Below are 27997 nucleotides of genomic sequence, written 5' to 3' on the forward strand. Positions count from 1 at the left end.
TTCACACGCTTCCTGAAACTTGCGCAAGTGTTCCTCAAATATTCGGGTGACAACTTCTCCCATTCTTCTTTAATAGTATCTTCCAGACTTTCTGGTAATAGTTTTGCTCATAGTCATTCTCTTCTTTCCATTATAAACAGTCTTTATGGACACTCCAACTATTTTTGAAATCTCCTTTGGTGTGACGAGTGCATTCAGCAAATCACACACTCTTTGACGTTTGCTTTCCTGATTACTCATATGGGCAAAAGTTTCTGAAAAGGTATGGATAATAGTGTTAGGTATGATTATGACATCAATATATGTTTGGTTTCAAAACAATTGACGTAGTGTCTGCTGAGAAAAAACAACTAAATGTTCATTGTAAATGTTGCTTCCCCACCCTGTACCTTGAAAACATCAGGAAACCGGCACTTCTGTCATTTATTTTCCAATTAATCTTATTAAGATACGTAACATTTAGCACATTTAATCTCTGAAGCAAATCACTTCTAAAAAATTGTAGACCAGTGTAATTACGTATACTTGTCAGATCACAGGAAAAGCATCAGAAATCTGCAGTAAAACAAACAACTGGACATTAGCAGTGAATCAACTCAGGTCACAGCAAGGTTATTACCGTTAACGAAAACTAACGAAATGACGAAAACTAAAATTGAAAAAACATTTTCGATAACTGAAATAAATAAAAACTATAATTAAAAGAAAAAAAGTAACTGAAACTGTATTGTGTCCTTACAAAACTAACTAAAATGTATAAAAATTCTGGATAAAATTCTCTTCATTTTCGTCTTTGTCAATGTCAGATTGATATAAAATCGATTTATTTCCCTCAAGCAATGTTAGCTGCCGGCACCATATGATATTTAACGGTCCGTTACTTGTCGTCACTTGTGGTTTCCAGTCTTCTTCTGGTCCCCACTCTACCTGGAAACATGGAGACTAAAGCTGGGAGAAAGCAGCAGAGTCCTGACTGGGATTGATTTGAATTCGACAGCGAAGAAGCTAAAAGATATAAAAAAACTAAAACTAAAGTAAAACTAAGCATTTAGAAAATAACGAAAACTAATAAAAACTAGCAAACCTGCTCTAAAAACTAATTAAAATGAACTGAATTAGAGAAAAAAAAAAAGTCAAAACTAACTAAAACTAAACTATAATGAAAAATCCAAAACTATTATAACTTTGGGTCACAGTGAGAAAACACCACAGAAACATCACTATATGGAGTAAACATTAACCCTTAAAGGCCTAAAGAGCCGCTGGTGACCAAAGTAATTAATCCAGTGTTTTTCAACCTTGGAGTCACCTGAAATTTCTAGTAATTGATAAAAAAAAAAAAAAAAAAAAAAAAAAACAACTACTCACTAATAAAAAATATATGTTGAGTTGACAGAGACAATCCCAATCCATAACAGACATGACAAACTGAGTCTGAAACTGAAGCACTGTGGTTCTGTTTATCTGTCAAATGTTCATTGTGGTCAGTTTCAGATGCTGCAGCTCTTTCATAATTCATAGTTTGAGTTATTGTTTGTTCAGTATTAATTGTCAGCCTTGTAAATCCAAGCTGGACTGACTGTACATATCCTGACCAAGGAAAAAAAAATTCTCACTTTGTGCAGTAATCTACACCAAGGTTCTAATAGTTTTGGATTTTTCATTCTAGTTTAGTTACCTCCGCCAAGGAGGTTATGTTTTTGCCAGGGTTTGTTTGTTTGTCTGTCCGTTAGTGTGCAACATAACTCAAAAAGTTAAGGACAGATTTGGATGAAATTTTCAGGGTTTGTTGGAAATGGGATAAGGAAGAAATGATTAAATTTTGGTGGTGATCGGGGGTGGGGGGGGCCAACGGGGGGCGCCACTGATCAGCCTTGGCGGAGGTCTGCGCTCTCCGAGTGCTTCCTAGCTTTATTTAGTTTTGACTTTTTTTTCTCTAATTCAGTGAGTTTTAATTCGTTTTTAGAGTAGGTTTGCTAGTTTTTATTAGTTTTCGTTTTTTTCTAAATGCTTAGTTTTAGTTTAGTTTTTCGTATCTTTTATCTTTCTCACCGTCGTATTCTAATAAATCCCAGTCAGGACTCTGCTGCTTTCTCCCAACTTTACTCTGCATGTTTCCAGGTAGAGTGGGGACCAGAAGACGACTGTAAACCACAAGTGACCACAACTGACAGACCGTTAAATGTCATATGGTGCCAGCAGCTAAAATTGAGGGAAATAAATCGATTTTGTATCAATGCAAACACTGACAACGCCGAAAACGAAGAGAATTTTATCCATAATTTTTATCCGTTTTAGTTAGTTTTGTAAGCACACAATACAGTTTCAGTTATCGTTTTTTGTCTTTTAATTATAGTTTTTATTTATTTCAGTTAACAAAAATGTTTTTTCAATTGTAGTTTTCGTCATTTCGTTATTTTTCATTCATGATAATAACCTTGATCTACACCTGGCTTTTCTGCCTCCTACCATAATAATATACATTATGTAGTCTAAATGTTGTCTAAAATGAATGTTTATTTAAAACATAGTATAGCAAACTATTACTTGATCAAAAACAAATTAATTTTAGCAACAAAAAAAAAAAGTCTCTGTTTTGAATGTCTGGGGTCACCAGAAATTTTTGATGTTAACCCTTTCATGCACAAATTATGAGAACCTTAATCAAGATTTTTTTTTCCTGAGTGTTTTTATTCTTCTTTAGGCATGAAAAAAACAATGCAATTGAAAATTTTCTTATGAAAAATAAATAAATAAATAAATAAGTAAATAAATAAATAAACTAAAACTATATAAGAAACAAAAAATAAAGTTTAAAAAAAGACATACTACTACTACTACTACTAAAAATGATCTTATGAACCTATTTTACATGAAGTTGCAAAAATGTCCATTCAGCTGGACACCTTGCATTGAATTTTTGAAACGAAGAAACATGTATTTACAGATAAATTGTGTGAAAACTTGGGGGGGGGGCTGTAGTTCTGGGGGTGAGAGTATGCTCAGGGGAGATCTACACAATGTTACCAATTCATGTCGGAAAAGATATGTAGTGTCTTAAAACTTTAATAAAGATATGTGCAAAAACAAACAAACAAACAAACAAACAAAAAAAATCCATGAATATATAAGAGATCAGCTGTAGAATAGCTGTCCACTGTAGTGACCAGCATACATGAAAGGGTTAAAATGGGGTCACATGACAAAAAAAGGTTGGGAACCACTGGTGGAATCCTATCAATACATGTAAATAATTGGTGTAAAAACAGTTTGTCATCTTTTCATTATCATTTAGATATGACCCATTTGGATGTTCAGAGGCTCTGTAGTTACCATGGAAACTCCGTCATCTTCTACAACATTGATTCACCGGTAAAACCCATGAAGTTGGATCAATGACAGTGGATGGAGACACTTGGTTTATGTTCAGTTTTTGATATATTTGCTGATAAACTCACTTTTTCTCCAGTTTTTCTCTATTTCTGACATCTTCTGACTTTAATCCGAGTTTTTATGAACATCTACATGATCAGTGAATTAAATATAGAAAAATACCTGATTTTCACTTAAAAAAGAGAAAAATACAGAGGATAAACAAAAGTTAAATAGAGAGAAAATGGGTTAGGACCATTTTAATGGGTTAAAACCAGTCTGTGAAATCCATCGTGACGACCCTGTGCCATCAGTCAGATCTTCATCCTCCTCGTCCTCGTCCTCCTACGTGGTGACAGTGACAGAATAACAGCTGGAGGACATGTTTACCTGTTGATCTCGTCTCCGATTGCTGACAGTAGATGAATACCGCTGAGGCAAATCCGCAACACGATGTTGTCATTTAATTGCGCTAAGTCTGCTATAAACCAAAGTGGCCTCATTTTCTATAGTCACAGCAACTTTAAAGTTAGGCAGCAACCATTAAAATGTCAGATGAAACGAACACGTTAAACATCACAGGCACATACGCAAACAGCAGCAGTAATGAGTAACCACGACAACGAGTATTTATCATGTAAACAGGGAAATGTGTATTCAGATTTCCATATGTTCCACGCAAACGCCACAGGATAAGGCTCATAACTGGGATTCCTAGAGTGCATGTGCAACCACTAATACATTTATTCACTGTAATTCAATGAGAATAGAATAGAATAGAATAGAATAGAATAGAATAGAATAGAATGGGTGGAATAGAATAGAATAGAATAGAATAGAATAGAATAGAATAGAATAGAATAGAATAGAATAGAATGGGTGGAATAGAATAGAATAGAATAGAATAGAATAGAATAGAATAGAATAGAATAGAATAGAATGGGTGGAATAGAATAGAATAGAATAGAATAGAATAGAATAGAATAGAATAGAATAGAATAGAATAGAATAGAGTGGAATAGAGTGGAATAGAATGGGTGGAATAGAACAGAATAGAATAGAATAGAATAGAATAGAATAGAATAGAATAGAATAGAATAGAATAGAATAGAATAGAATATCCAAAAGTATTGTTTTTTCCTTGTATGACTGTCACTTTTTTTTTCAGCTAGATTCCAATAAAATGAATGTTGAAAAAACAAAACAAAACAAAACAAAACAAATATTTGGTGCAAAAAAAGACTATAAAAAAAAAAATGACAGTAAATCCTGAAAAAATATAGGCAATGTACAAATATTACAAGATAAAATATAAAATATACATACATACACTACGAAACAACTACTGAAACTACTGAAAAACACAAAAAGTCAACTCTATATTACAGATGAGAAACATGTACAACAAATAACAATGGCAGATTTACCTACCACCCCCCTCCACACACACACACACACACACACACACCATTTGAATATGCAAAATGTTAAAAATAATACAAGGACTCTTACCAGGATTGGAACCCCCGTCTCCCACATCATAGACCATAGCTTTACTGACTGAGCTGTCCATCCACATATAACCAGAGGTATAAATATAAATATAAATACAAATATAAATATAAATGCCCACAGGCTCTCCTATCTCTTGTTTTGTGTATTGTATTGTCTACTGCGCACATGCCATTTCTGATGAGGGTCTACATGACAAAAGGATTTCAATCTAAACTAAAGTCTAACCATGAAGAGACAACTGTCTATTCCAGCAGCATTTGGGTCTGCATGAAAAACAAACAGGCAGCCACACCACACAAGGTATGGAATGTGTTATTATACAGATGGAAGTATAGAACTGCACGGACTGAATATTAAATATGTTTGAACACAGACAGTGATTGAGTGAATCATATAAAGTTGTCAAACACAGGCCTCTACCTCTACTGTATCCTGTTGTTTCGGATTTTAAATGATTTGGAATGGAATGGAATTTAATGTCATAACTGAGTCCAACCTTATTAAAGTGTTTGCTTTGGTTCCAAAAGTGGTCGCATTTGTGAAATTCAATTGGATTCATTATATTAATGCAGTGGTTCCCAACCTTTTTTTGGCTCATGACCCCATTTTAACATCACAAATTTCTGGCAACCCCAGACATTCACAATGGAGTTTGTTTGTTCAAAAATAATAATATTTGAGCATTGAGGCCCGATGTATCAAATATGATACAAAATTGCAACTCATATATGGAAAATGATATTTGAAAAAAAAAAATGGGGGTTGTTCAGAAGGACCAATAAAGGCTCCAGTTTCAAAGAATTGGAATTTTCTGTCAATCATTTAATGCAGTGGTTCCCAACCTTTTTTGGCTTGTCCATTTTAACAGCACAAATTTCTGGCAACCCCAGACACATGTAATAGTTTGCTATACTGTGTTGCAAATAAACGTTAACTTTAGATGACATTTAGTCTATATAATGTATATTATTATGGACGGAGGCAGAAAAGCACAAAGTGAGAATTTGATTTTCCTTGGTCAGGATATGTACAGTCAGTCCAGCTTGGATTTCCAAGGCTGACAATTAATACTGAACAAACAAGAACTCAAACTATGAATTATGAAAGAGCTGCAGCATCTGAAACTGACCACAATGAACATTTGAAAGATAAACAGAACCACAGTGCTTCAGTTTCACACTCACAGTTTGTCATGTCTGTTATGGATTGGGATTGTCAACTCACCATATATTTTTAATTAGTAAGTTTTTTGTTTGTTTGTTTTATCAATTACAAGAAATTTCAGGTTTGAATTCCAAGCGACCCCATGTGGGCTCCCGACCCCAAGGTTGAAAAGCACAGTATTAATGTATGATAATAATAATAATAATAATAATAATAATAATAATAATGTGATTTGAAGCATTTATAATGTTACTTTTGCTTTGCTTCACCCCCTTGAACCCCCCACAAGGGCTCTCACCCTGGACCCAACAATTCTCCTGCCCCCCCGCCCCCTTCCATTTTTTCTGGATCCACCACTGAATAAAGGCAGATATATTATATACAGACAGTACAGGATATATACAAGGCAAGATTAAAAAAAAAAAAAAAAAAAAGAAACAAGGTGCATGGGTTGTGACTATTGCACTGAGGGAGGGTAAATATTGCACTGTCCTTTAGACTAGGGGTGGCGGTTCAGTGTGTGTGTGTGTGTGTGTGTGTGTGTGTGTGTGTGTGTGTGTGTGTGTACTGTAAATGAACACAGTTGTGCACATGAGCAGATTAAACAATGCATTGTCTCTGTTTTCATCTCCTTTCAAGCATGTTCCATTTACTGCTCACCACTTGCTCCGGCTTACATTCTTAATATTTTTAATAAACGGAGAAAAAGCAGCGGAGCGTAGAAGAAAATGAAGGTGTCTAGACAAGTAAAGAGGTCTCATGCCTCCTCAGTAACGTGACAGATGCCATTCTCCTCCAGCAATGACACTGTCTACTGCAACAAATACATTGTGCACTGCGGTTCCATCAGTTTCTGCTGTATGTTTGATGCATGATTCAAACAGTTTGTCTTTATTGTTGCTGATGTTATCTGTCACACTGTTAAATGTCTAAACATTCACCTCATATGTTTTTTCTTTATTCTGTTATTTTTTTAAATTTTACTCCATGAGTCCTCCTCTGATTACCCGTTCTTCTATTTCCCTTAGAGCACAGGTGTCAAACATGCGGCCCAGGGGCCAAAACTGGCCCATAGGATGAATTTGTGACAGGCAAAAATTACAATTAAGATATTAACAGTCAATCCTTGACATATAAAGCCCTACTTTAGTCTCAAGTGGGTCAGATCAGTAAAATACTATCATAAAAACCTGCAAATAATGACAATTCCAAATTTTTCCTCTGTTTTAGTGTAAAAAAGTGAAATTACATGAAAATGTGTAAATTTACAAACTAGCCTTTCACAAAAAATAGGAAAAACTAGAAAAGTCCTAAGAGAAGTGAGTGTAATTTTACTAATTTTCTGCCAGTTACTAAAATATTTCATATCTTTTGCAGATCCATTGTGATCTGTAAGTTTGAATGCACATTTACAAATGATAAGCAGTGGCAGAATCTAGTTAAAATTACACTTATTTTTCTTAATAAATGTCAGTTTTTTTCATGGTTGTTCGTGTTATTCATATTTTTAAAAGGACAGTTTATAGTTTCCATAATGTAATTTTACTTTTTTCACTATAAAACATATTGAAATGTTTGGAGTTGGCATAAATTTTATATATATATATATATATATATATATATATATATATATATATATATATATATATATATATATATATATATATATACACACATATGTATACAATGATTATTATTATTATTATTATTATTATTATTATTATTGATTTATTTCGAATATGGATATGATACAAGCTTCCTGATTACTACTATTTGACTTCTTTGCACAACATAATATAGAAAAGAAAATTCAAGGAAGCATAAAATAATGATACATGTAAAAGAAAAGAAAGAAAAAAAAGTCATATTCTAAAAGGAGTGAGAAGCATAGCTTATAGCTTATTAGCTCTCACCCCTTTGTCTAAACCAACAATACGTACATATATACATACATACATACATATACACCCAAATACATACACATCTATCCATCTATACACACACCCACACACATATATATACACACACACACACACACACACACACACATACACATATACATAATTATATATACATGCATATACATACATACATGCACACATGCATACATATACACATCCACATATATCATATATACATACACCTACATATACATACATACACATACTGTATATGCATATATGCACATATACATACCCATGCTCATACACTTACATATACATGTACACATTCATATAAACACTGTTCCGTACACACACATTCACATAGGCTTCTCTGCCTCTAATCCCTATGCCATATCAGTAGGTAAAGGAAAATAATCAGAAATGATAATTATCAATTATAACTGATAAACAAAATATTTTTGTACATTTTCTTAAACTGGTTAATATTTGGACTTTGCTTGAGTTCCTCACTTAGATTGTTCCATAGCTTAACACCAGAAATTGATAAACAAAAGCTTTTTAAGGTTGTTGTCCTGTTTTTGATTTTGAAGTTATGTTCCCCTCTTAATTGATAACCTCCCTCCCGATTTCTAAAAATTATAAAAATTAAAAATTATTATTATGTTATTAATTTACTGGTCCGGCCCACTGCAGATCATATTGGGAGGATGTGGCCCCTGAACTAAAATGAGTTTGACACCCCTGCCTTAGAGGACATCTTTTTAGCATCGCTAGACTGTCAATATGTGAAACAAATTTGCTCTTAATTGACTTGTTCAGTTAAAAAAGAGCCTGTTCTTTCTTTCCGTCTGTTTTTATTTTCAGCATGTCAACCAGTGTTGTAACAATAGCAACTGATTACACACTTAAATACACAAATACAGTGTCGTTTGTGAGTTACAATGTGCACAGTGAAGCTTAAATATTAGATAAGTAAAAGCAAAGAGGGTTGCGTGCTGTCTGAATGCAGCGACACTCAAATAGAAACAGACTTGGGACTAAAACAGGAGCCAGACACTGAAATTAGAGACAGATGAATGGACATGATGATTTATAGAATGAGTCTGATAAGCAAGACTTGGACAGAAATAACTGTCTGGAGATTCAGAGTGCAATGTGATGTCCTAATTGGCCCTCTAGAGGACTGAGGAATACCTGACCGGCACTGGATCTTAACAAGATAATGATTGTCACAGTATCATCCAGCATCTGAATGTACCGAACCAACCAAAAGGTGAACGCGACAATAAAAAAGGCTTTAAAGTGACATCTACAGAAAACACAGGCTTTCTCCACATTTTTACAGCAAGAAGCAGAGGACAAGCTCTGTAATTAAATCTAAAAATATCAACGGTGTGATTAATGACCACTTACTTTATGAGTAGCCAAAGCTAATGTGCATACAGCCGAGTGTGGTTCAAAGACAGGAGGTTGGAGAAGTGAGCCGTGAACATGGTATCAACAGTTCTGAAGTACTGCGACTGGTGAATACAAAGACAAAGAGTATGAGAGGAATACTCTGAAGAACTCTTCACACCTGACAAGCATTGTAGTTATTAGACTTGACGATAGATGACTAGAATCAGCAGAGCTGGTAAAAGTGTATGTTCCCCTCAGTCATGAGAAAGAGACAGATTGATTGAAGAAGAGAGGGAAGGAAAATGGGGGAAAAGAAGATTTAAATCCAGAGGCCGACAGCACCTGAGGATGACAGCGGTGAGACGAGGATCAGGTCTTATTCTGCCTGGTGTCTCATCCAAAACAATACAATCACATGCAATCACAGCCTCAATTGGTACCTACAGATTGAAAGAGGTCTTGATGGAAGACCATCAAGGAAGGTAGAATAAAGGATTGGATAGAGCCGTCACACATGAGCTGTTAATACAAGGGAAGATGGGGGGGGGGGGGGGGGGGGGGGTTGGTTCAGAGAGGAGGGGGTGAATATGCACAAAGAGGAAAAAGATTGATCCAATTCAGTAAAGCTGACCAATGGGGAAGTGGCGGCTGCTCGTCTTTCAGACAGGGGAAGCTCATTGTCGGCTTACATAAAAAAAAAGTCAAGTTATTTAAACATAAATTCGGCCCTCCGTTCCTTTTTAAGAAAATGTTCGTATCGTACCAAGTAAACAAGAAAACGTTGAAATTATGTTAAGTTGAAACAAGGAAGTACAATGAGTGTGTTTTATTTACAGTGCAAGAAATGAACAAGTCATTTCGTAGTGGTTTCTCTCTCTTGATTTCACAGCAGAATGTGCGCCGGTATTAAACTGAACTGTGTCAGTGAAGGAGGAGATCTACAACTAGCTGTCAATCAAACGGGATTCGGCCTTTCGACTGATCCTCCAATCAGCACGTGGAATCCTGGCGTCCAGCCTGGCTGAGCTCCGCCCACAGCTCCATTCACCCCCAGAGACGCCGGGCATCCGGGGGCGGGACAACATCGTGGCATTTATCCAATTACCGTCCAGTTTTGAGGCAATGAAAAAAACTGTTCCACTCAGTCCCATTGAAGTGCATGGACGCTGAGTGTCTACGGACAAATGCACTGAGCAGAGATCGAATGAGAAAACAGCGCAACGAGAATGTATGAGAAGTGAACAACATCGAGTCTGTAGATTTGTGATAAAGCTGATTCTGAACGAACTCGTCTGTGAGATGAACGTGTTCTAACACATTTGTAGTCAATAAAATGTCAACACAACCGTACATTGTAAGAAAAATATAAAATGAGACTATTAGACTATATCCTGTAAACACCAGGTGTCCAGAGCACGAGTCATGGATGGGTTATGATGACATATTTTGCAAGAATGCCTGGACATTCACTCAGGATATGTCTACCAGTTCTTTGCTTGTTTCATTCCAGTTTGGGACCAGAGCGGGCTGCTGCCCTTGAGGAGATCAGGCCATGGGGCAGGTGGGAAAAAAGTACAAATGTGGTCACTGAACCCATGCATCACCGTGTTTTGAATACTTAAGCCAATGGTGAACCTGATCAACGTCATAATATTTGTACATTTGGTCCAATGGTTGTAATATTCATGTTCTTTCATCAGATCTTAAACTTCCTGGTGTTAGTCAGTCACCTGCTGCATCTCACTGTATGTACTTGACTTCTTGCGAGTATAATCGTCTGATTCCAGAATCCAGTGACTCCGTCTTTTGTCTCAGAGTGTATCACAGAATTTTTCTACACATATTTAACCATTTAATTTTCATAATTTTAGGGGAAGCCGGCCTTCTCTTGCAGTCTGTGAGAAATCACCTCTGCAATGGGGACAGCTGAGGACACACACAAACAAAGAGACGAGGTAACTTGGAGGTATATTAAACTGGAGGCCATTAGTTCTAAGACTGTGGCCCGAGGCCATGCCGAGCAGAGTAGAGCCAGCTTTCATTAGCAACGTTGGGTTCAGGGTTGTGCAGCCACGTAGTATTTCCCCCTGTTGCTCTTTTGAAGTTTTCATCTATCATGAAATGTATTCTCTGTCGCAATAAAAGAAGGCAAACTTCAAGGGGACTGGTGTAAAAAGCCAAGTTTGACCCCATCAAAGAACTCGTTTCAGTTACTGTATATGCTGTTTAGGTCCTCTCAGCGTTCACTGAAGATCACCTGAGCGTTAAACTACGACTCTGCCCTGATAGGGTAATGCTTTGTCTGTGGGTTTTATGAGCAATAATGCAGCTTGTAGGTGACGGCTCAGTGCTGCATCATCTTTAAGGGCATATTAATGAGTTCTCATTTACACATGTCTTTTACTAACATCTTAACATATGGTGTAACAATAAAAAATGTCCTTCAAATACACAGTGCCTTCACTTTCTGCGACCTCCATGAAATATGATCGTTATGTCAGTAAAATACAGTGGAACATATCTGAGGGAAACCATCATAAGAGCTCCCATCGAAGGGAAAATGATCTAAAAGCTAAAATCTCATCACAGTTTCAGGGCGCCTCCAGGCACTCCTTACTTTCAATCAGGATCCACATCCTTACACTTTATTTTTCACTTCAGTGTGTTTAAATGCAGGAGGAGCTGGATGTCACAGAAATGACACAAAATCATAACTTACACTTTGAGGTTTGAATGCTGTTGGAGTGTTTAACATTAAATTATAAATACTTCTAATTAGTAAACCCACACGCACACTCAAATGAATGTAATTATATTAAAGATTTATGAATAACAAAGCAGACATTTGGATAAATATGTAGAAAGAGGATCACAGTTTGAGCAAATAATCCCATTTATTCACACTGATGTAAAGGACAGAGAACAAAATGGAGCTATAACGTGTGAAGTACAAGCCCTGGTCACAAACATAAAGTCCAGAATAAATGCTGAAAGTTAGAAAATACATTTAAAAAATCCAGTTCCAAATAGTCCAAAATCACCAAAACCGCCTCTCTAATTGATCCTGTTGGCAGGGTTTCAGTGGTGTTTTACTTGTAAACATCTAGCCTACGATTCAGACTTGGCTGACCCGGGTCACATGTATTTACCGAAGAAGAAATATGAGGGAAGGAGATCTCCCCCCAGGTTTGACCTGTGTAAGACCTCCAGATGCAGCTCTGTTTTGGCACACACTCACACACACACACACACACACACACACACACACACACACACACACTCACACACACACACACACACACACACACACACACACACACACACACACACCACCGCCTGAAGAACGGACAGCGCTGAGGAGAAGTTTATACAGTTTGGAAACACTAAGGTATGCAGCAGGACTGTAGTCCACCCTACATCCACTGCAGCCTGAACATACAGATGAACTCCTGAGGTGAAAAAACTGAACGCACACGTCTTTTCAGGAAACTCTGAAAAAAACACAACAGCTAATTTATGCGACTATTTTTACCAGTTCTGTTTTTATACCTGTTCTTTATTATGTGTATGGGTCTAGTGTTGTATTTTTTCTATCTATCTATCTATCTATCTATCTATCTATCTATCTATCTATCTATCTATCTATCTATCTATCTATCTATCTATCTATCTATCTATCTATCTATCTATCTATCTATCTATCTATCTATCTATCCATGCATGCATCCATCCATCCATTAGTCCATCCGTCCATCCATCCATCCATCCATTAGTCTGTCCATCCATCCATCCATCCATCCATCCATCCATTAGTCCGTCCGTCCATCCATTCATCCATCCATGCATCTGTCCATCCATCCATTAGTCTGTCTGTCCATCCATCCATCCATCCATCCATGCGTCCATCCATCCATCCATTAGTCTGTCTGTCCATCCATCCATCCATCCATCCATCCATCCATTAGTCCGTCCGTCCATCCATCCATCCATCCATTAGTCCGTCCGTCCATCCATTCATCCATCCATGCATCTGTCCATCCATCCATCCATTAGTCTGTCTGTCCATCCATCCATCCATCCATCCATCCATCCATGCATCCATCCATTAGTCTGTCCATCCATCCATCCATCCATCCATTAGTCTGTCTGTCCATCCATCCATCCATCCATTAGTCCGTCTGTCCATCCATTAGTCCGTCCGTCCATCCGTCCATCCATCCATTAGTCCGTCCGTCCATCCATTCATCCATCCATGCATCTGTCCATCCATCCATCCATTAGTCTGTCTGTCCATCCATCCATCCATCCATGCGTCCATCCATCCATCCATTAGTCTGTCTGTCCATCCATCCATCCATCCATCCATCCACACATGTTGTGAATTATCGGTTTCTACGTCCAGTGTAAATGAATATTCCTTTCATATTCTTGTTTGCATATACAGCTGTTACACCACCGGTGGCAGATGGTCCACTGTCTGAACTCAACCTCTTTCTTTTGTTTCTTCAGACACTCTCTTTCAATATTTGCTCGTATCTATTAACCTATTGACACCCACTGTCATAATATTTAACAGTAGGTCAGTTTGTCCTTATCTTTTGTCTTTACTCCAGCTGAACACAAATATGGGTAGTAGATTGCAATATGCAATACAATGTGGAAATTAGATTAATTGTAAAGTTGTCCTGAGAATCCCCATGAATTAAGAATAATATCAGCATATCATACATGTATAACACCTATAGGTCAAATTGGGATATACCAGAGCTCAGCTTCACCTCCCTCAGTGTGAAACAACCATCTGTGTTATTTATTTGCGTTATTCAATTTCATCTCCTGATAAACTAAATAAACTGTGAAGTTGAAATGGACAAAAAATTACTGTCTATTTTTTGCAAGAATTCAAAAGTTCTCAAAGTGGAGTTCCTCTGACATTTTCATCCTTAAATATATTCAGTGTAAACCTTAAACCCTCTATTTTACAACCTAATAATTGATTAGACGAAAAAAATATTCGATCATATGTAAATAGCAAGAGTTTTGACAAATGGCAACGTCACCGATGGACAACAAAAGTAAATATAAAATTAAACATTTTTTATTTCAATTACCAATATCATATACCTTTTTAAAAAAAATAATATTCACAACATACAAATAATATTAACATTATATTCACATATATTTTGCATAGATATATGCATTTATTAACTTGAACAATGTGTTTAGAATATGACATAAATAATATAATCGTCAAACATCAATGTATTTGGAATAAATTTAGTTTATTTATGACAGTTTATAAAATTAACCCAGAATGACGGCACAAAACTGTCACTTCCCAAAAATTCACACTCATAAAACTCCTCAAATGCATTTTTTTTCTCGTTTCAAAATACATTTTCCTGAAAATATAAGTAATTAACAACCCAAAAATACAAATTTGGGGTAGATTATTGTAAATATTTACATTTTTTTGACCAGATGTTAACCTTCCCTTGACTTCGGCGTTTAACAGATCAGATACAGGTCGCATATGGGCAAAAAAATCGGATTTGGATCACATTTGCCTGTAGTTTGAATGTAGCTGAAGAGTCCCGGTCCTGAACTGGTCCACCTATAGTTCGGACCTTTCACCAGCTGAAGACATTTGACGCAGAGGTTGCGTTAACCGAAAATATTCCGTTGTTGACAGATTTTTTTTTTAAAATGACGGAAAATTCTGAAGGCCGTCCGTCATTTTGACAGATTAAAATACTGAGGGTAATCATTGGTTAGCTGACTTTAGCCAAAATTAGATGCTACTTTGCTAGCGCAAAATGTGCAGACAGCCGAGTCTCCTTAGTTCTTTTAAAGCCCAGTAAATGTGATGGCACTGATAAACACGGTGAAAAAAGAGGGACTGATGCAGTGAAGGATGATGGACAAGCATGGAATACTCCAGTTCTGATGGCATTTGGTGTGCTACATGTACGCATTTTCTACCTTTCATGTGTTATTTGATGGCGTGTCAATTTGTGCCCAGATCTGTGGTTCACATAACCCCAGCCCTAACCCTCAGTGCATGGGATCTGACACTGCGTGAACCAAAGTTCTAATAGGTTTGGATTTTTCATTATAGTTTAGTTTTAGTTAGTTTTGACTTTTTTTTCTCAAGGTTGAAAAACACATTAATTACTCTGGTCACCAGTGGCTCTTTAGGCCTTTAGGGGTTAATGTTTACTCCATATAGTGATGTTTCTGTGGTGTTTTCTCACTGTGACCCAAGGTTCTAATAGTTTTGGATTTTTCATTATAGTTAAGTTTTATTTAGTTTTGACTTTTTTTTCTCTAATTCAGTTAGTTTTAATTTGTTTTTAGAGCAGGTTCGCTAGTTTTTATTAGTTTTTGTTATTTTCTAAATGCTCTCCCAACTTTAGTCTCCATGTTTCTTGGTAGAGTGGGGACCAGAAGACGACTGGAAACCACAAGTGAACACAAGTGACGGACCCTTAAATATCATATGGTGCCAGCAGATAAAATTGCTTGAGGGAAATAAATCGATTTCATATCAGTCCGACATTGACAAAGACGAAAACGAAAGGGATTTTATCCATAATTTTTTATACGTTTTAGTTAGTTTTGTAAACATCCAATACAGTTTCAGTTAGTTATCGTTTTTTTCTTTCAGTTATAGTTTTTATTTATTTCAGTTAACGAAAATGTTTTGACAATTCTAGTTTTCGTCATTTCGTTAGTTTTCGTTAACGATAATAACCTTGGTGTGAACATACACAAGGAAAGCTCAGAATTTCTACAGATAACACACCAATTAAAAGTGGCGTATATAATTATGCGAGTTGTGATATCATGTTGGTTTATCAGCCAGCAGCAACTACATAATTGAGATGTTTTTGAACATTAAATACTACTAAATATATCTCATTATCATTAAAAAATAACAATTTGAAATGACGGATAATAATATGTTTTGACAGAATTTTTACAACCCTGTCCGTCAAAATGACAGATAATAAAAATGTCTAGCGCAACCTCTGATTTGACGCATCATAAGACAAAAAAATATGACTAAGAAGACTGTTAGAAGACTGAAGAACAGGAGAACATCCCTCTTCCAATAAGCAAACATCTGGTCTCCTCAGACCCCAGATGTTTGCTAGATGTTGTTAAAAGAAGAGGAGATGCAACACTGTGGTAAACACCGCCCTGTCCCAACTTATTCAGATGTTTTACTGCTTTAAAATTCATAATTACCTGACATTTTTCCTAAACTGGTGCATTTTCTCAATTTAAACAAACTCTACCGTGAATGAAATATGGGTGTTTAAGATTCGCAAATCATTGCATTTTCTCTTATCAGTATTTTTCACAACATCCCAGTTTTTGTGGAATTGGGTCCATCAGAGTCTTTTGTCATGTATTGTGCATCTACTTAAGGGAAGAATATGTGCGCTTTCTAAACCTCGTCATAAAACAATTAGAACCCTTTCATGCGTGAGTCATTAATAAACCAGTGATGTTTTTGACATAAAACGTATCTAATTGGATTTCTTCAATATCTTATTTCTTTAGCATAATACTCAGCTATCCATTGTAGTGGATTTCATGCATCAGTAGTTTAACATGTAATGGTATTAATTTTTTCCACATAAACACACCCTTGCTTAAAGCTCTTTCCACATACAGAATATATCGCTGTTTTAAGGAAACACATCATATCATATTTCAGTGTAAAATGTATCTGTCCACTGTGATGAAATGTCATGAATCGGTGATTATATTCTGTGAAAAATAGAGTCACTGAAACAAAATGACAACAACCATAAGGATTAAACTGCAAACAAAATATTCCCTAAAGTTAGAATTTCTTTGTAATCACATTTTTGGGTTCAATAAACAATATATCAGGATAAGATAATACTTTATTAATCCCACAGTGGAGGAATTCAAGTGTCGCAGCAGCATTTACAGTGAAGTGAGGATAGAAAATATTAACCCTTTCATGCATGAATGATGAGAACCTTAATCAAGATTTTTTTTTATTCCTCTGTAGGCATGAAAAAAAACAAAAAAAACAAAAAAAAAAACAACAATATGCGTTGGTTTTTTTTTTTTTTTAATTAACCTATTTTTCATGGAGTTACAAAAATGTCCACTCAGCTGGACACAATGTGTTAAATTTTAGAAGCAAAGAAACACGTATTTACTGATATACTGTGTGAAAACTATTAAATAAAAACATTTTAATGCTGCTAATCTGATGTTTTTTTCACATTTTAACATACTCTTATACTAGTTATGACTTACTTCATGGAGATAATATGCAAAAAAAAAAAAAAAAAAAATCCTGTTAATTACAATCTAATGCAATTTGCTTTTTTTTTTTGCACTAAAACATGTAACTGCATATCAGGTTTATCTAGAACAGCAAAGTTACAGTAATGTTATGAATTACAGTGTATGGGATGATGCATTAGTGTCATCTATGTTAGCTGACATGGAACTAAAACATCAAAATTGAACAGCTGTCCACTGGAGTGACCACTATGCATGAAAGGGTTAATAAAATTACAACAATTAAGAATTGGAGTCATTACTGCAAATAATGTAAATTAAAGACTGAATAACTGTCCACTGCATGAAAGGGTTAAAGCCTTATTTGATTTTTATTATGACCTTCAATAATTAAGATCCAGAGCATTTTTACTTACTATCAATAAGCAGCAATTAAGAGATTATTGAGGGTACACTGTAAATAATAGTTTTTAATAGTTTTTATTGGTATAATATGCTCATGCAGAATATGGCAATAACCCATAAAGACACAATGCTACTTTTGTGTCACCCCCAAATGAAATTTTCTCTATATCTAACATTTTTTAAGTGATTTATCACCATTTATTATAACAGAATCCTCTGTCTTTTGCATGTTATCACTATAAATCAGGTGTTTTCCTATATTTAATTTACTAATCATGTAGATGTTCATAAAAGCTCAGATTAAAGTTGAGGGTTATTATATCAGAAACGGAGAAAACTATAGAAAAAGTGACATTTTCAGTAAAATATATCATTAACTGAACATAAAAAAGTGTCTTCATCCACTGTCCTTTATAGAACTCCATGGGTTTTACTGGTGAATCAATGCTGTAGAAGATGACGGTGTTTCCACAGTAACTACAGAGCCTCTGAACGTCCAAATGGGTCATATCTGATGATCATGAAAAGATGACAAACTGTATTTTACCTGAATTATTTCCATGTATCAATAGGATTAGTGGATTGACAGGTATTAAACAGTTTAGCTCAATAGCTGCTTTTGTCTGTTTAGGTGTTTGAAAGTTAAACAGTGATTAATATTCAATTTAGAATACTCACAACATGGTCATCTTATTTTATTTTTAATTTCATTTAAATTTGTTTTTATTATATTTAGTTTTATTTTATTATTATTATTATTATTATTATTATTATTATTATTATTATTATTATTATTATTATTATTATTATTATTATTATTATTTTTGGGTCATATCTGATGACCATGAAAAGACAACAAACTGTATTTTACACCAATTATTTACATGTATTGATAGAATTAGTGGATCAGCAGATACTAAACATTTTAAATCAGTAGATGGTTTTGGTCGGTGATGGAAGTTTGGGTCTTTATGGGTTAATAAGAACTTCATTATGACTAACTTATGAGTTAATATGTATGCTGATAAAGGAAGTGTTATCAAATCTACCAATAAGAACAGACGGTAATTATTGTAAGAACTAGCTTTTGTTTGTTTTTACTATGTTTTTATGTCGGATGAATGTACCTTTTAGGATCGCACTTTTTAATCTCGTTGTACAATGTGCAATGACAACAAGTGTTCAGAGAACGCAAACCTCCACCAAGCACCCCGAACGGTGTGCATGTTTGGATGGACTATTTCTTTTTAAATTAAACAGTTTCAAAGTTGTTCCATACAGCAGAAAAATTGCGGTCAAACATGGTAATAAAAAATAACTAAAGTCAGAGAGTAATGGAAGAGAAATGGAACAGAACGACATTTTGTACAAAGTTGAAGCTTGGTACCAGTCATGTGTATGTCAAATTATATTCAATTCCAATCAATATTTGTTGAGTTATAATGAAAAATGTGTGGTAAATGGAATTTTCAATGTTAAATTGAAATGTCCACAGAGTTCACATTCCACAGTGGATGTGGACAATTTTGTGCCAGATACAAGATATTGTTATAAGCTACGGGTGGATCAAATTGGAGGCTAATCAAAGTCGTTTTGAATTTTTTATGAATTTTCGAAAATTGCTCAATGATGAGAGATGGGAAAATTTGAGATTTTGTGACCTTGTTGTGACCTTGAACTTTGGCCTACTTGGCCCAAAATTTAATGGGTTCATCCCAGGGCCTAGACCTATCTGTGGGTACAAATTAGTAAAGATGGTTGGAATAGTTTTCCCGTAAAGTTGCTAACAATCAAACAAACAAACAAACACACAAAGGCAAAGTATTCTATTCTATTCTATTCTATTCTATTCTATTCTATTCTATTCTATTCTAAGCACCACTGTTTGTGACATTCTGTTGTTGACACATGGCTCTTACCTAGAAGTGTGATGATACATCCCAAAATAGCCAGAAGGGCACCGGTGCTGAGGCCGGTGGATGTGTAGGCCACGGCTCCACAAGACAAGGCCACGCCGTCGGAGTCGCAGTCACACACGCGTACCGACAGTGTGTTGGTACTGCTGAGGGCGGGGCTTCCGCTGTCCACAATCAGCACCGGCAGTCGATACACCGGCTGCTCCCGCCTCCGGAAGCCACCTCGCTTCGTCAGTATGGACGCTGTGTTGTCTACGAAACAGAGCAAAAGCACAGATCGGTCTGGTGAATAAACAGCAACATATACGGGTTTAAAAATAATAATAATAATAATAGTGGATTAGATTTATATAGCACTTTTTTGGTCACTCAAAGTACTTTACATTATTGACTCCCTCTGGTGGTGGTAAACTACATTTGTAGCCACAGTTGCCCTATGGCTGCCAATTTGCGCCTACGGCCCCTCCAACCCCCACCGAACATTCATACGCATTCATCCACCAGTGTGAGTGGCACTGGAGGCAAGGAGGGTGAAGTGTCTTGCCCAAGGACACAACGGACTGACTAGGACAGAGTGGGATTCGAACCGCCAACCCTTCAGTTACTGGACGACCCATCTGAGCCATGGCTGCCCCAAAAACCTCTTGTTTGTTTTGCATATTAACTTTATTGTCCTATTATCCTCCACCGTTACCGCCACCACAATGATTCTAGCAAATTAGGCTACTGGTATTTTTACCTCTGCCAACGAACAGTGGAGGTTATGTTTTCATCGGGGTTTGTCTGTCTGTCTGTTAGCAAGATAACTCCAAAAGTTATGAATGGATTTTGATGAAATTTTCAGGAAATGTTGATACTGGCACAAGGAACAAATCATTATTATTAAATTTTGGGGGTGATTCGGGGGAGGGGACTAATCTGCCTTGGTGGAAGTCTGTGCTCTCCGAGTGCTTTTCTAGTTATTATATGTTTTTGTACTATTACAATAATTATTATTTTCCTCCTCTCTCTTTCTCACTTTCATTCACACTCTCTTCTTCCCCTTTTCCCTATCATCCCTAACCAGTCTACACTACCGGTCAAAAGTTTTAGAACACCCCAATTTTTCCAGTTTTGTTATTGAAATTCAAGCAGTTCCAGTCCACTGAACAGCTTGAAATGGTACAAAGGTTAGCGGTGAACTGCCAGAGGTAAAAAAAAAACAAAACAAAAAAAGGTAAGGTTAAACAAAACTGAAAAATAATGTACATTTCAGAATTATACAAAAAGGCGAACAAGAAATGGGTTAACAACTTAAAGCAGTTCTGCAGCAATGGAGGTTGATCAAGCCTCGAAAGTTGGTGCTACCAATTCCTACAGGTGTCCCAACGTTTGTGAATTCCTTCCAGCCCCCTGTGTCTGCATAAAAGTAGTGTTGGAACACACTTTGGTACCATACCGTTGTGAGCATTATTTGAACAGGATTGTACTGCAGAAAGTAGTGTGTTACTATAAAAATAGGACCAATGGCCCTGTAGCTTACCGGCCAAATTAAAAGCTTTGGGAAATGTATCCAGATGCCATTTATTATCACCCAGTTATGTGTATTTATTCTATTACAGAAATAGCCCATGTTTTGGTCATATTCCAATCAGATCTGTAAAAAATTCAAATTCCAACTTGATATCATTGATTCTTACTGATTTATTGGATCAATCCACTTCCTATCTGTTATAATGGGAAAAACTTTCAAAGTCGCACCAAATCCAGAATCAGATCCGGATCGAAATAATTTCAATACCTTGTGCTGACATCATCATACAGAAGCTGTATACCAAGTCTGAAGTCAATCAGAACTGGAGTTTGGGAGAAGAAGATGATTGAAATTTTTTACCCATAAGAGCCCATGTTAAATTTTCCGTAAGTTCCCGGATCCAGAAGGAGATCCTGATCAGCATGTGCACATTATGTTTTGGTCATCTCCCCATCTGGACCCCATCATGGACTGTAGAAATTTACACTGGATATCTTTTTATATTTACTGACTTATTGCATCGATCCTCTTCCTATCTCTTATAGTGGGGAAATTTTTCAAAGTGGCACCAAATCTAGAGTCAGATCCGGATCCAAATAATTTCACTAACTTTTGTTGACATTATCATAAAGAAGCTGTATACCAAGTTTGAAGTCAATGGGAATTGTAGTTTCAGAGAACAAGACGATGGAAATTTTTGTAACGGACCACAGACAACGACGACAACGACGACAACGACGCTGGATGCCGGATGCCGGATGACGACAATAGCTTACAGCCTGTCTGCCGGTAAGCTAAAAATAGAAAAGAGGAAAAGGCAATTAACAATAGAAGAGAGACAGACCATCAGAACACTGAAAAATGTAGGTCTGTCCTACAGAGAAACGTCCAAGAAAGTCCAGGTGTCAGTAAGTCCAGTTTCCTTCACCATCCAAAGGCACTCAGAAACTGGAGGAAATGCTGACAGAAGAGGTCTGGCAGACCTAAAGACACAACAGAATCAGAAGACAAGTTTCTGAGAGTCCACAGCTGGAGTGAGAGGAGACTCACAGGACAACAGCTTCAAGCACAGTGAAGATAGTGGTCGTAGTAAGCAAGTCTCAGTTTCAACTGTGAAGAGAAGACTTCCAGTTGCAGGTCTGGTCAGTCCATAACACCTTCTTCCAGTCTTCAGTAGTCCTCTGGCGGTGTTTCATGGCCCAGCCAAGCCTCTTCTTCTTCTCCTGAAGTTTGAGCAATGGCTTTCTTTCTGCAACTCGACCCATCAAACCTGAAAAATTGGGATGTTCTAAAACTTTTGACCGGTAGTGTATATTGTTTAGTTGCTCTTTACATTTATGATGTTTTTCATTGTAATATAATGTTGTCATTGTTGTTGTTGTTGGTCATTACTCTGTCATTGTTGTTGTTGATTTGTTGATTTGTTTGATTTTCTCGTTATTTATGTGTTGTTGTTGTTTTTCTGTCCTCAATGTCTTGTTAACTATCACTTAAAAAAAAAAAAAGGCTTAAAATGAACAATGAGTTGAATATATGTGGCTTGCAGAAGGCTTGACTTCTACTCTGTGATGATCGCTGCGCTTTGCTTGTGCAGTTGGAAATGGTTTTACAGTATTAAAAGCAAGAATACCAGCAGATGGTGTCATTAACACAATTCATTATATGACACACTGTGGCGTCTCTCCCTGGTCTTGACCACCTGTTGGCTAATAACAACTCTGGTTTGATGGTAGACTCTGATATGAAATCTCAGCGGATGAGAAAAGGAGGCGGCGACAGAACCATCATAAAAAGCCATTTTACGACAACTATATCAATACGTTAAATGCACCTTCAAACTGAGCTGTCACAATTGGAATCTCGATCCCCCTTGAAGGACAGATGTACTGTTTTTTCAAGCAGTATTTAGATCCTTTATTGCTTTGCGCTCAAAGTAGTCTAAGAGGGAGGTAAATGCGAATGTAGAGATGGGTTATATTGTAAATGCGATGTTATAAAATCAGAAAAATGTTCCCACCTGCGAGGAAAAAAATACACAGTTGGTTGGCAACAGCAGTAATGGGTTGAAAAAAGACGATGCAGCAGGAAAGGAGCTAAAATAAGACACTATTTTCCCGGTAAATTTACATGCACCTGAATGTTGCATCCCTACATGACTGCGGAGCGTTTCATTCCAAAACTACGGACACTCCATCACTTCTTTAACAGACTCGACTTTTCTGGGCAGGATTCTAAGCTGATTTAGAAACCTTGCTGCAGGAAATCACTTCCTTTCAGCCACAGAAGCACAAAGTGAAGTTGAACGCTGATGCTGGACGATCAGGCTTGGCTTGAAGTCAACATTCCAGTTTGTCTCAAGGGTGCTGCAAGGAGATAGAATCAGAGCTCCGACACACAAAACTTGGACAACTTGGAAAATCATTTATTTTTTTTCCTACACGAGCACACTGTAAAAAATAAATGGTTTCCTTCATAGCAGAACATTTCCAAGCAATTCTGTTCAAATTAGATGACTGTGCAAATGTAAGTTCAAGGGTAATGATGGTGGTCAATAGACACATGCTTCATCATCATCATCATCATCATTTGCATTGATAATAACATTAACAGTTCTCCCACAGTCACCTCCTAATTAAGAATACTCATTCTCCTGGAAAAAGTATGCCTGCTGTTATGTTACAAAACAGGAATGTTAATAGTGTCCAAATAACAGGAATAAAACCTGCACATTTAAATAGAGTAGGTAGTTGTGTGTAGTACATCTGTGTGATAATGGAGTTACTAAGAGGGACGAGAAGGGAAAACACCAAACACGTGGGTTCATAAGTGTCCAACTACTCACTTTAGAACAGGACTGATGCACTCTGAGTAGATTTATAGTAATTTGAGTACTACTGAGTGCTATACATTGTACATATCCTATATTACCTGTGTGTGTGTGTGTGTGTGTGTGTGTGTGTGTGTGTGTGTGTATGCGTGTGTGTGTGTGTGTATATATATACACACACACACACACCTGATCAAAGTTTTAAAACCAGTTGAAAAATTGCATGACTTTACATTTTGCGCTGTTGGATCTTAAGAAGGTTCTAAGTAGAGTTTCAAAATGCAGACAGAAGAAATGGGAGTGACACAAAAAAAAAAAAAAAAAAAAAAAAAAAAAAAATTGAGAAAGCAATTTATTGAAAACAACAATTAAAGTGAAATAGGCTGTTCATCAGATGATCATAAGTTTGATGCCCAATCTGTGCAAAAATGTGGATTCTGTGTCATTTTCTGTCAGGTATTCACACTGTCATGACCTCCTGATGGCAGAGGAACAAAAGGTTTCACTCTTTGAACATGGTCGGACTGTTGACGTGCATAAGCAAGACCTCTCACAACACATACACACACACACACACACACACACATATATATAAATATAAATAAATATATATATGTGTGTGTGTGTGTGTGTGTATTTCATTACTTTTTGTAATACTTTAGTAGTATATGTATGTTTAATATTTTATCTTGTAGCTTTTGTATATTTCTTACATTTTTTTTGTATTTTTGTGATATTTTTTATACAGTCCTTTATTGCTGCTAAAGGAATTTTCATTGTTCCTGTGACACTGATAATAAAGGTCTATTCTATTCTATTCTATTCTATTCTATTGTGGTTTGTTATGAATATGCCATATTAATGGAGAAGGATGACTCTTGTAATACTACTGCCTTAAACTCTCCATAAAAAATAAAAAATGTCAAACTTAAATATTTCATCAGACCACCTTTGGTGTGACAACAGCACTGTTCACTGTGGCATTATTTCAATTATAATATTTTGCCCAGATCTTGTATTAATGTGGTTGACAACCCATGTGTATAAATTACGTTCCCTGAACCTGAGCCTCTTTTACAATCTGATCCTGATGAATCCTGGTATTTGACATCTAATTTATGGACACAGAACGTTACTGAACCCAGACCAACCGCAGATCATAACACTACCCCCCACGGGCTTTTACTGTAGGCACTAGGCATGATGGGTAATCACTCATTAGACCACATGACCTTTTTCCATTGAAACACAGTCTAATCGTCATTCTCTCCATTAAATCAAAGCCTTTTTCTTACCATCCTGCCAATCAGTTGAGTTCTCTTTATATTATATATGCGTGTAAATGTTCTTACTTCCACTATTAAACAAAGACATGACTTTTACTGTTGAATTTTTACAATATGGTTTCACCAAATTATAATAAAAAGCATTCGAGATTTCATCCAGCATATGTTTCTTGTAGTTGATGAATCAGCACTATCCATCCAGGTTTTTAATCCCATTTAGTCATTTCAGTAATCTCCTTAATTGTGTTCTTTGCTTGATGCAGGCTAATATTTTGACCCTTTTAATCATCTGTTACATGTTTTCCATGATCACAGGATGTGTTTTTTCACATGGTTCTTTAAGAAATGAGAAGCTAATCCCTGCATTAGTTAGGCTTAATGGACTTGTTGTAATTATCCAGTGGAAGGTTGGTTAAACCCATGTAGTCACTGTTTCATTTGGACCAGGCTGTGTATATTATATTAGTTAGCTAAACAACTTCCTCGCTTATGTCCATTCCTATAATAATCATGTCTCATGAAAAACAACACTTTAGGCTGGTATCGAGGCTTTGTTGGGTAAATGAGTGACTGGTGACAGAACAGGAATTAGGTCTGGTTTATGTTGAGGTCCACTCTTTTTGACTGTAAAAAGTTAATTAACCCTTTCATGCATGAATTTCATGCATTCCTCCACCTCAGAAACATAGCCAAAGTAATACCGGTTATAAATCGAAAGGATGCTGAAAAACAGGTCCATGCTTTTATCTCCAGCAGACTGGACTACTGTAATGCACTCCTTACAGGTCTCCCAAAAAGCACCACAGACAGACTTCAGCTGATTCAGAACTCTGCAGCTAGGTTATTAACCAAAACCAAGAAGAGAGAGCACATTACTCCAGTGTTGGTTTCCCTGCACTGGCTACCGGTAACCTACAGAATTGATTTTAAGATACTACTCCTCACATATAAAGCTCTAAATGGAACCGGACCAAGTTACATTGCAAACTCACTGATCAATTATGTACAAACTAGAACACTGAGGTCATCAAACGCAGGGTTACTAGCGACTCCCAGAAATATTACAAAGAAAATGGGGGACGCAGCCTTTACTAACTATGCACCAAAGTTATGGAATACAATTCCAAAAGACATTAGAGAAGCCAGTTCACTGAATATATTTAAAACCAAATTAAAAACATTTTTATTCTCATCAGCCTTTGAAAGGAGATAAAAATGGGGTAACAATTCAGGAACCAGGAATGTGCGGTTTTTATTTTTATTTTATTTTATTGTATTTCTGTTTTTATTTAAATTTCATCTTATTTCTTGCACTTCAAAAATTCTATGCATAATCAAATATTTTAATGTGCGCTGTTTTTATATTTTTATTTTATTGTATTTCTCTCAAATTTCATTTTATTTCTTGATGTATAATCAAATCTTAATGTATTTTAATACTGTATTTTTTCAATCAATGTGAAGCACTTTGGGCTACAATTTCTGTATGAAAGGTGCTATACAAATAAAGTTTATTATTATTATTATGAATTATGAGAGCCTTAATCAAGATTTTTTTTCCTGAGTGTTTTTATTCCTCTAGGCTGATATTAGGTTTTAAATACATGTTTCTTTGCTTCAAAAATTAAATACATGATCTCTGGCTGAGTGGACATTTTTGTAACTCCTTAAAACATAAACAAACCTTGATCGCATTGTTTTTTTTCATGCCTAAAGAGGAACAAAAACACTCAGGAAAAATATATTGACAAAGGTTCCATAATTCATGCATGAAAGGGTTAAACCTACTATATCAACAGAAAAGGCCAGAAAACAAAACAAAACAAAAAAAAATCTGATTTGAAAAATGTATATAATTTATTGCATAAATAACACAAAAATGCTTAATGAACCTTTTCAAAGACTTTAAAAGTGAATATTGGTTCCAAATATTAGGTATATAAAATAAAAATTGTAATAAATAAAAACTATACTCAAATATTTGACATAAAAGCAAATCTTTACATAGGGTTTTTTCCCCTTAAAGTGCGGTAATCAAACACGGTTATCATAATTAGAATTTTAACGGCAATACTAACTGTCTGCAATTTTACCACAGTTTATCGTTATACTGGTAATCGTTACATCCCTATACATGAAAAGGTTAAAGAACCAAATGTTCAACGTTGCTTTACACTACATGTATCTCTAATGCAGGGGTGTCAAACTCATTTGCGTTCAGGGGCCACATTCAGCCAAATTTGATCTGAAGTGGGCCGGACCAGTGAAATAATAACATAATAATATATAAATAATGTCAACTCCAAACTTTCTTCTATGCTTTAGAACAAAAAAAGTAAAATTCTGCGATTAAAATGTTTACATCTACCACCTATCCTTTAAAACAATGTGAATAACATGAA

At 35.9% G+C, this 27997-nt stretch overlaps 1 protein-coding gene across 1 annotated transcript in view; it reads right to left on the reverse strand.

The window, feature by feature from the left end:
• LOC115411714 (cadherin-7-like) overlaps positions 1-27997 on the reverse strand; it is a 110845-nt gene that overhangs the window by 10916 nt on the left and 71932 nt on the right. The window contains exon 6 of the mRNA XM_030123929.1: positions 19973-20221. Coding sequence (XP_029979789.1) covers positions 19973-20221 — 249 coding nt within the window. The remainder of the gene's footprint in view (positions 1-19972; positions 20222-27997) is intronic.

This window comes from Sphaeramia orbicularis, chromosome 20 (assembly GCF_902148855.1).
Source record: "Sphaeramia orbicularis chromosome 20, fSphaOr1.1, whole genome shotgun sequence".
NCBI lineage: Eukaryota > Metazoa > Chordata > Actinopteri > Kurtiformes > Apogonidae > Sphaeramia > Sphaeramia orbicularis.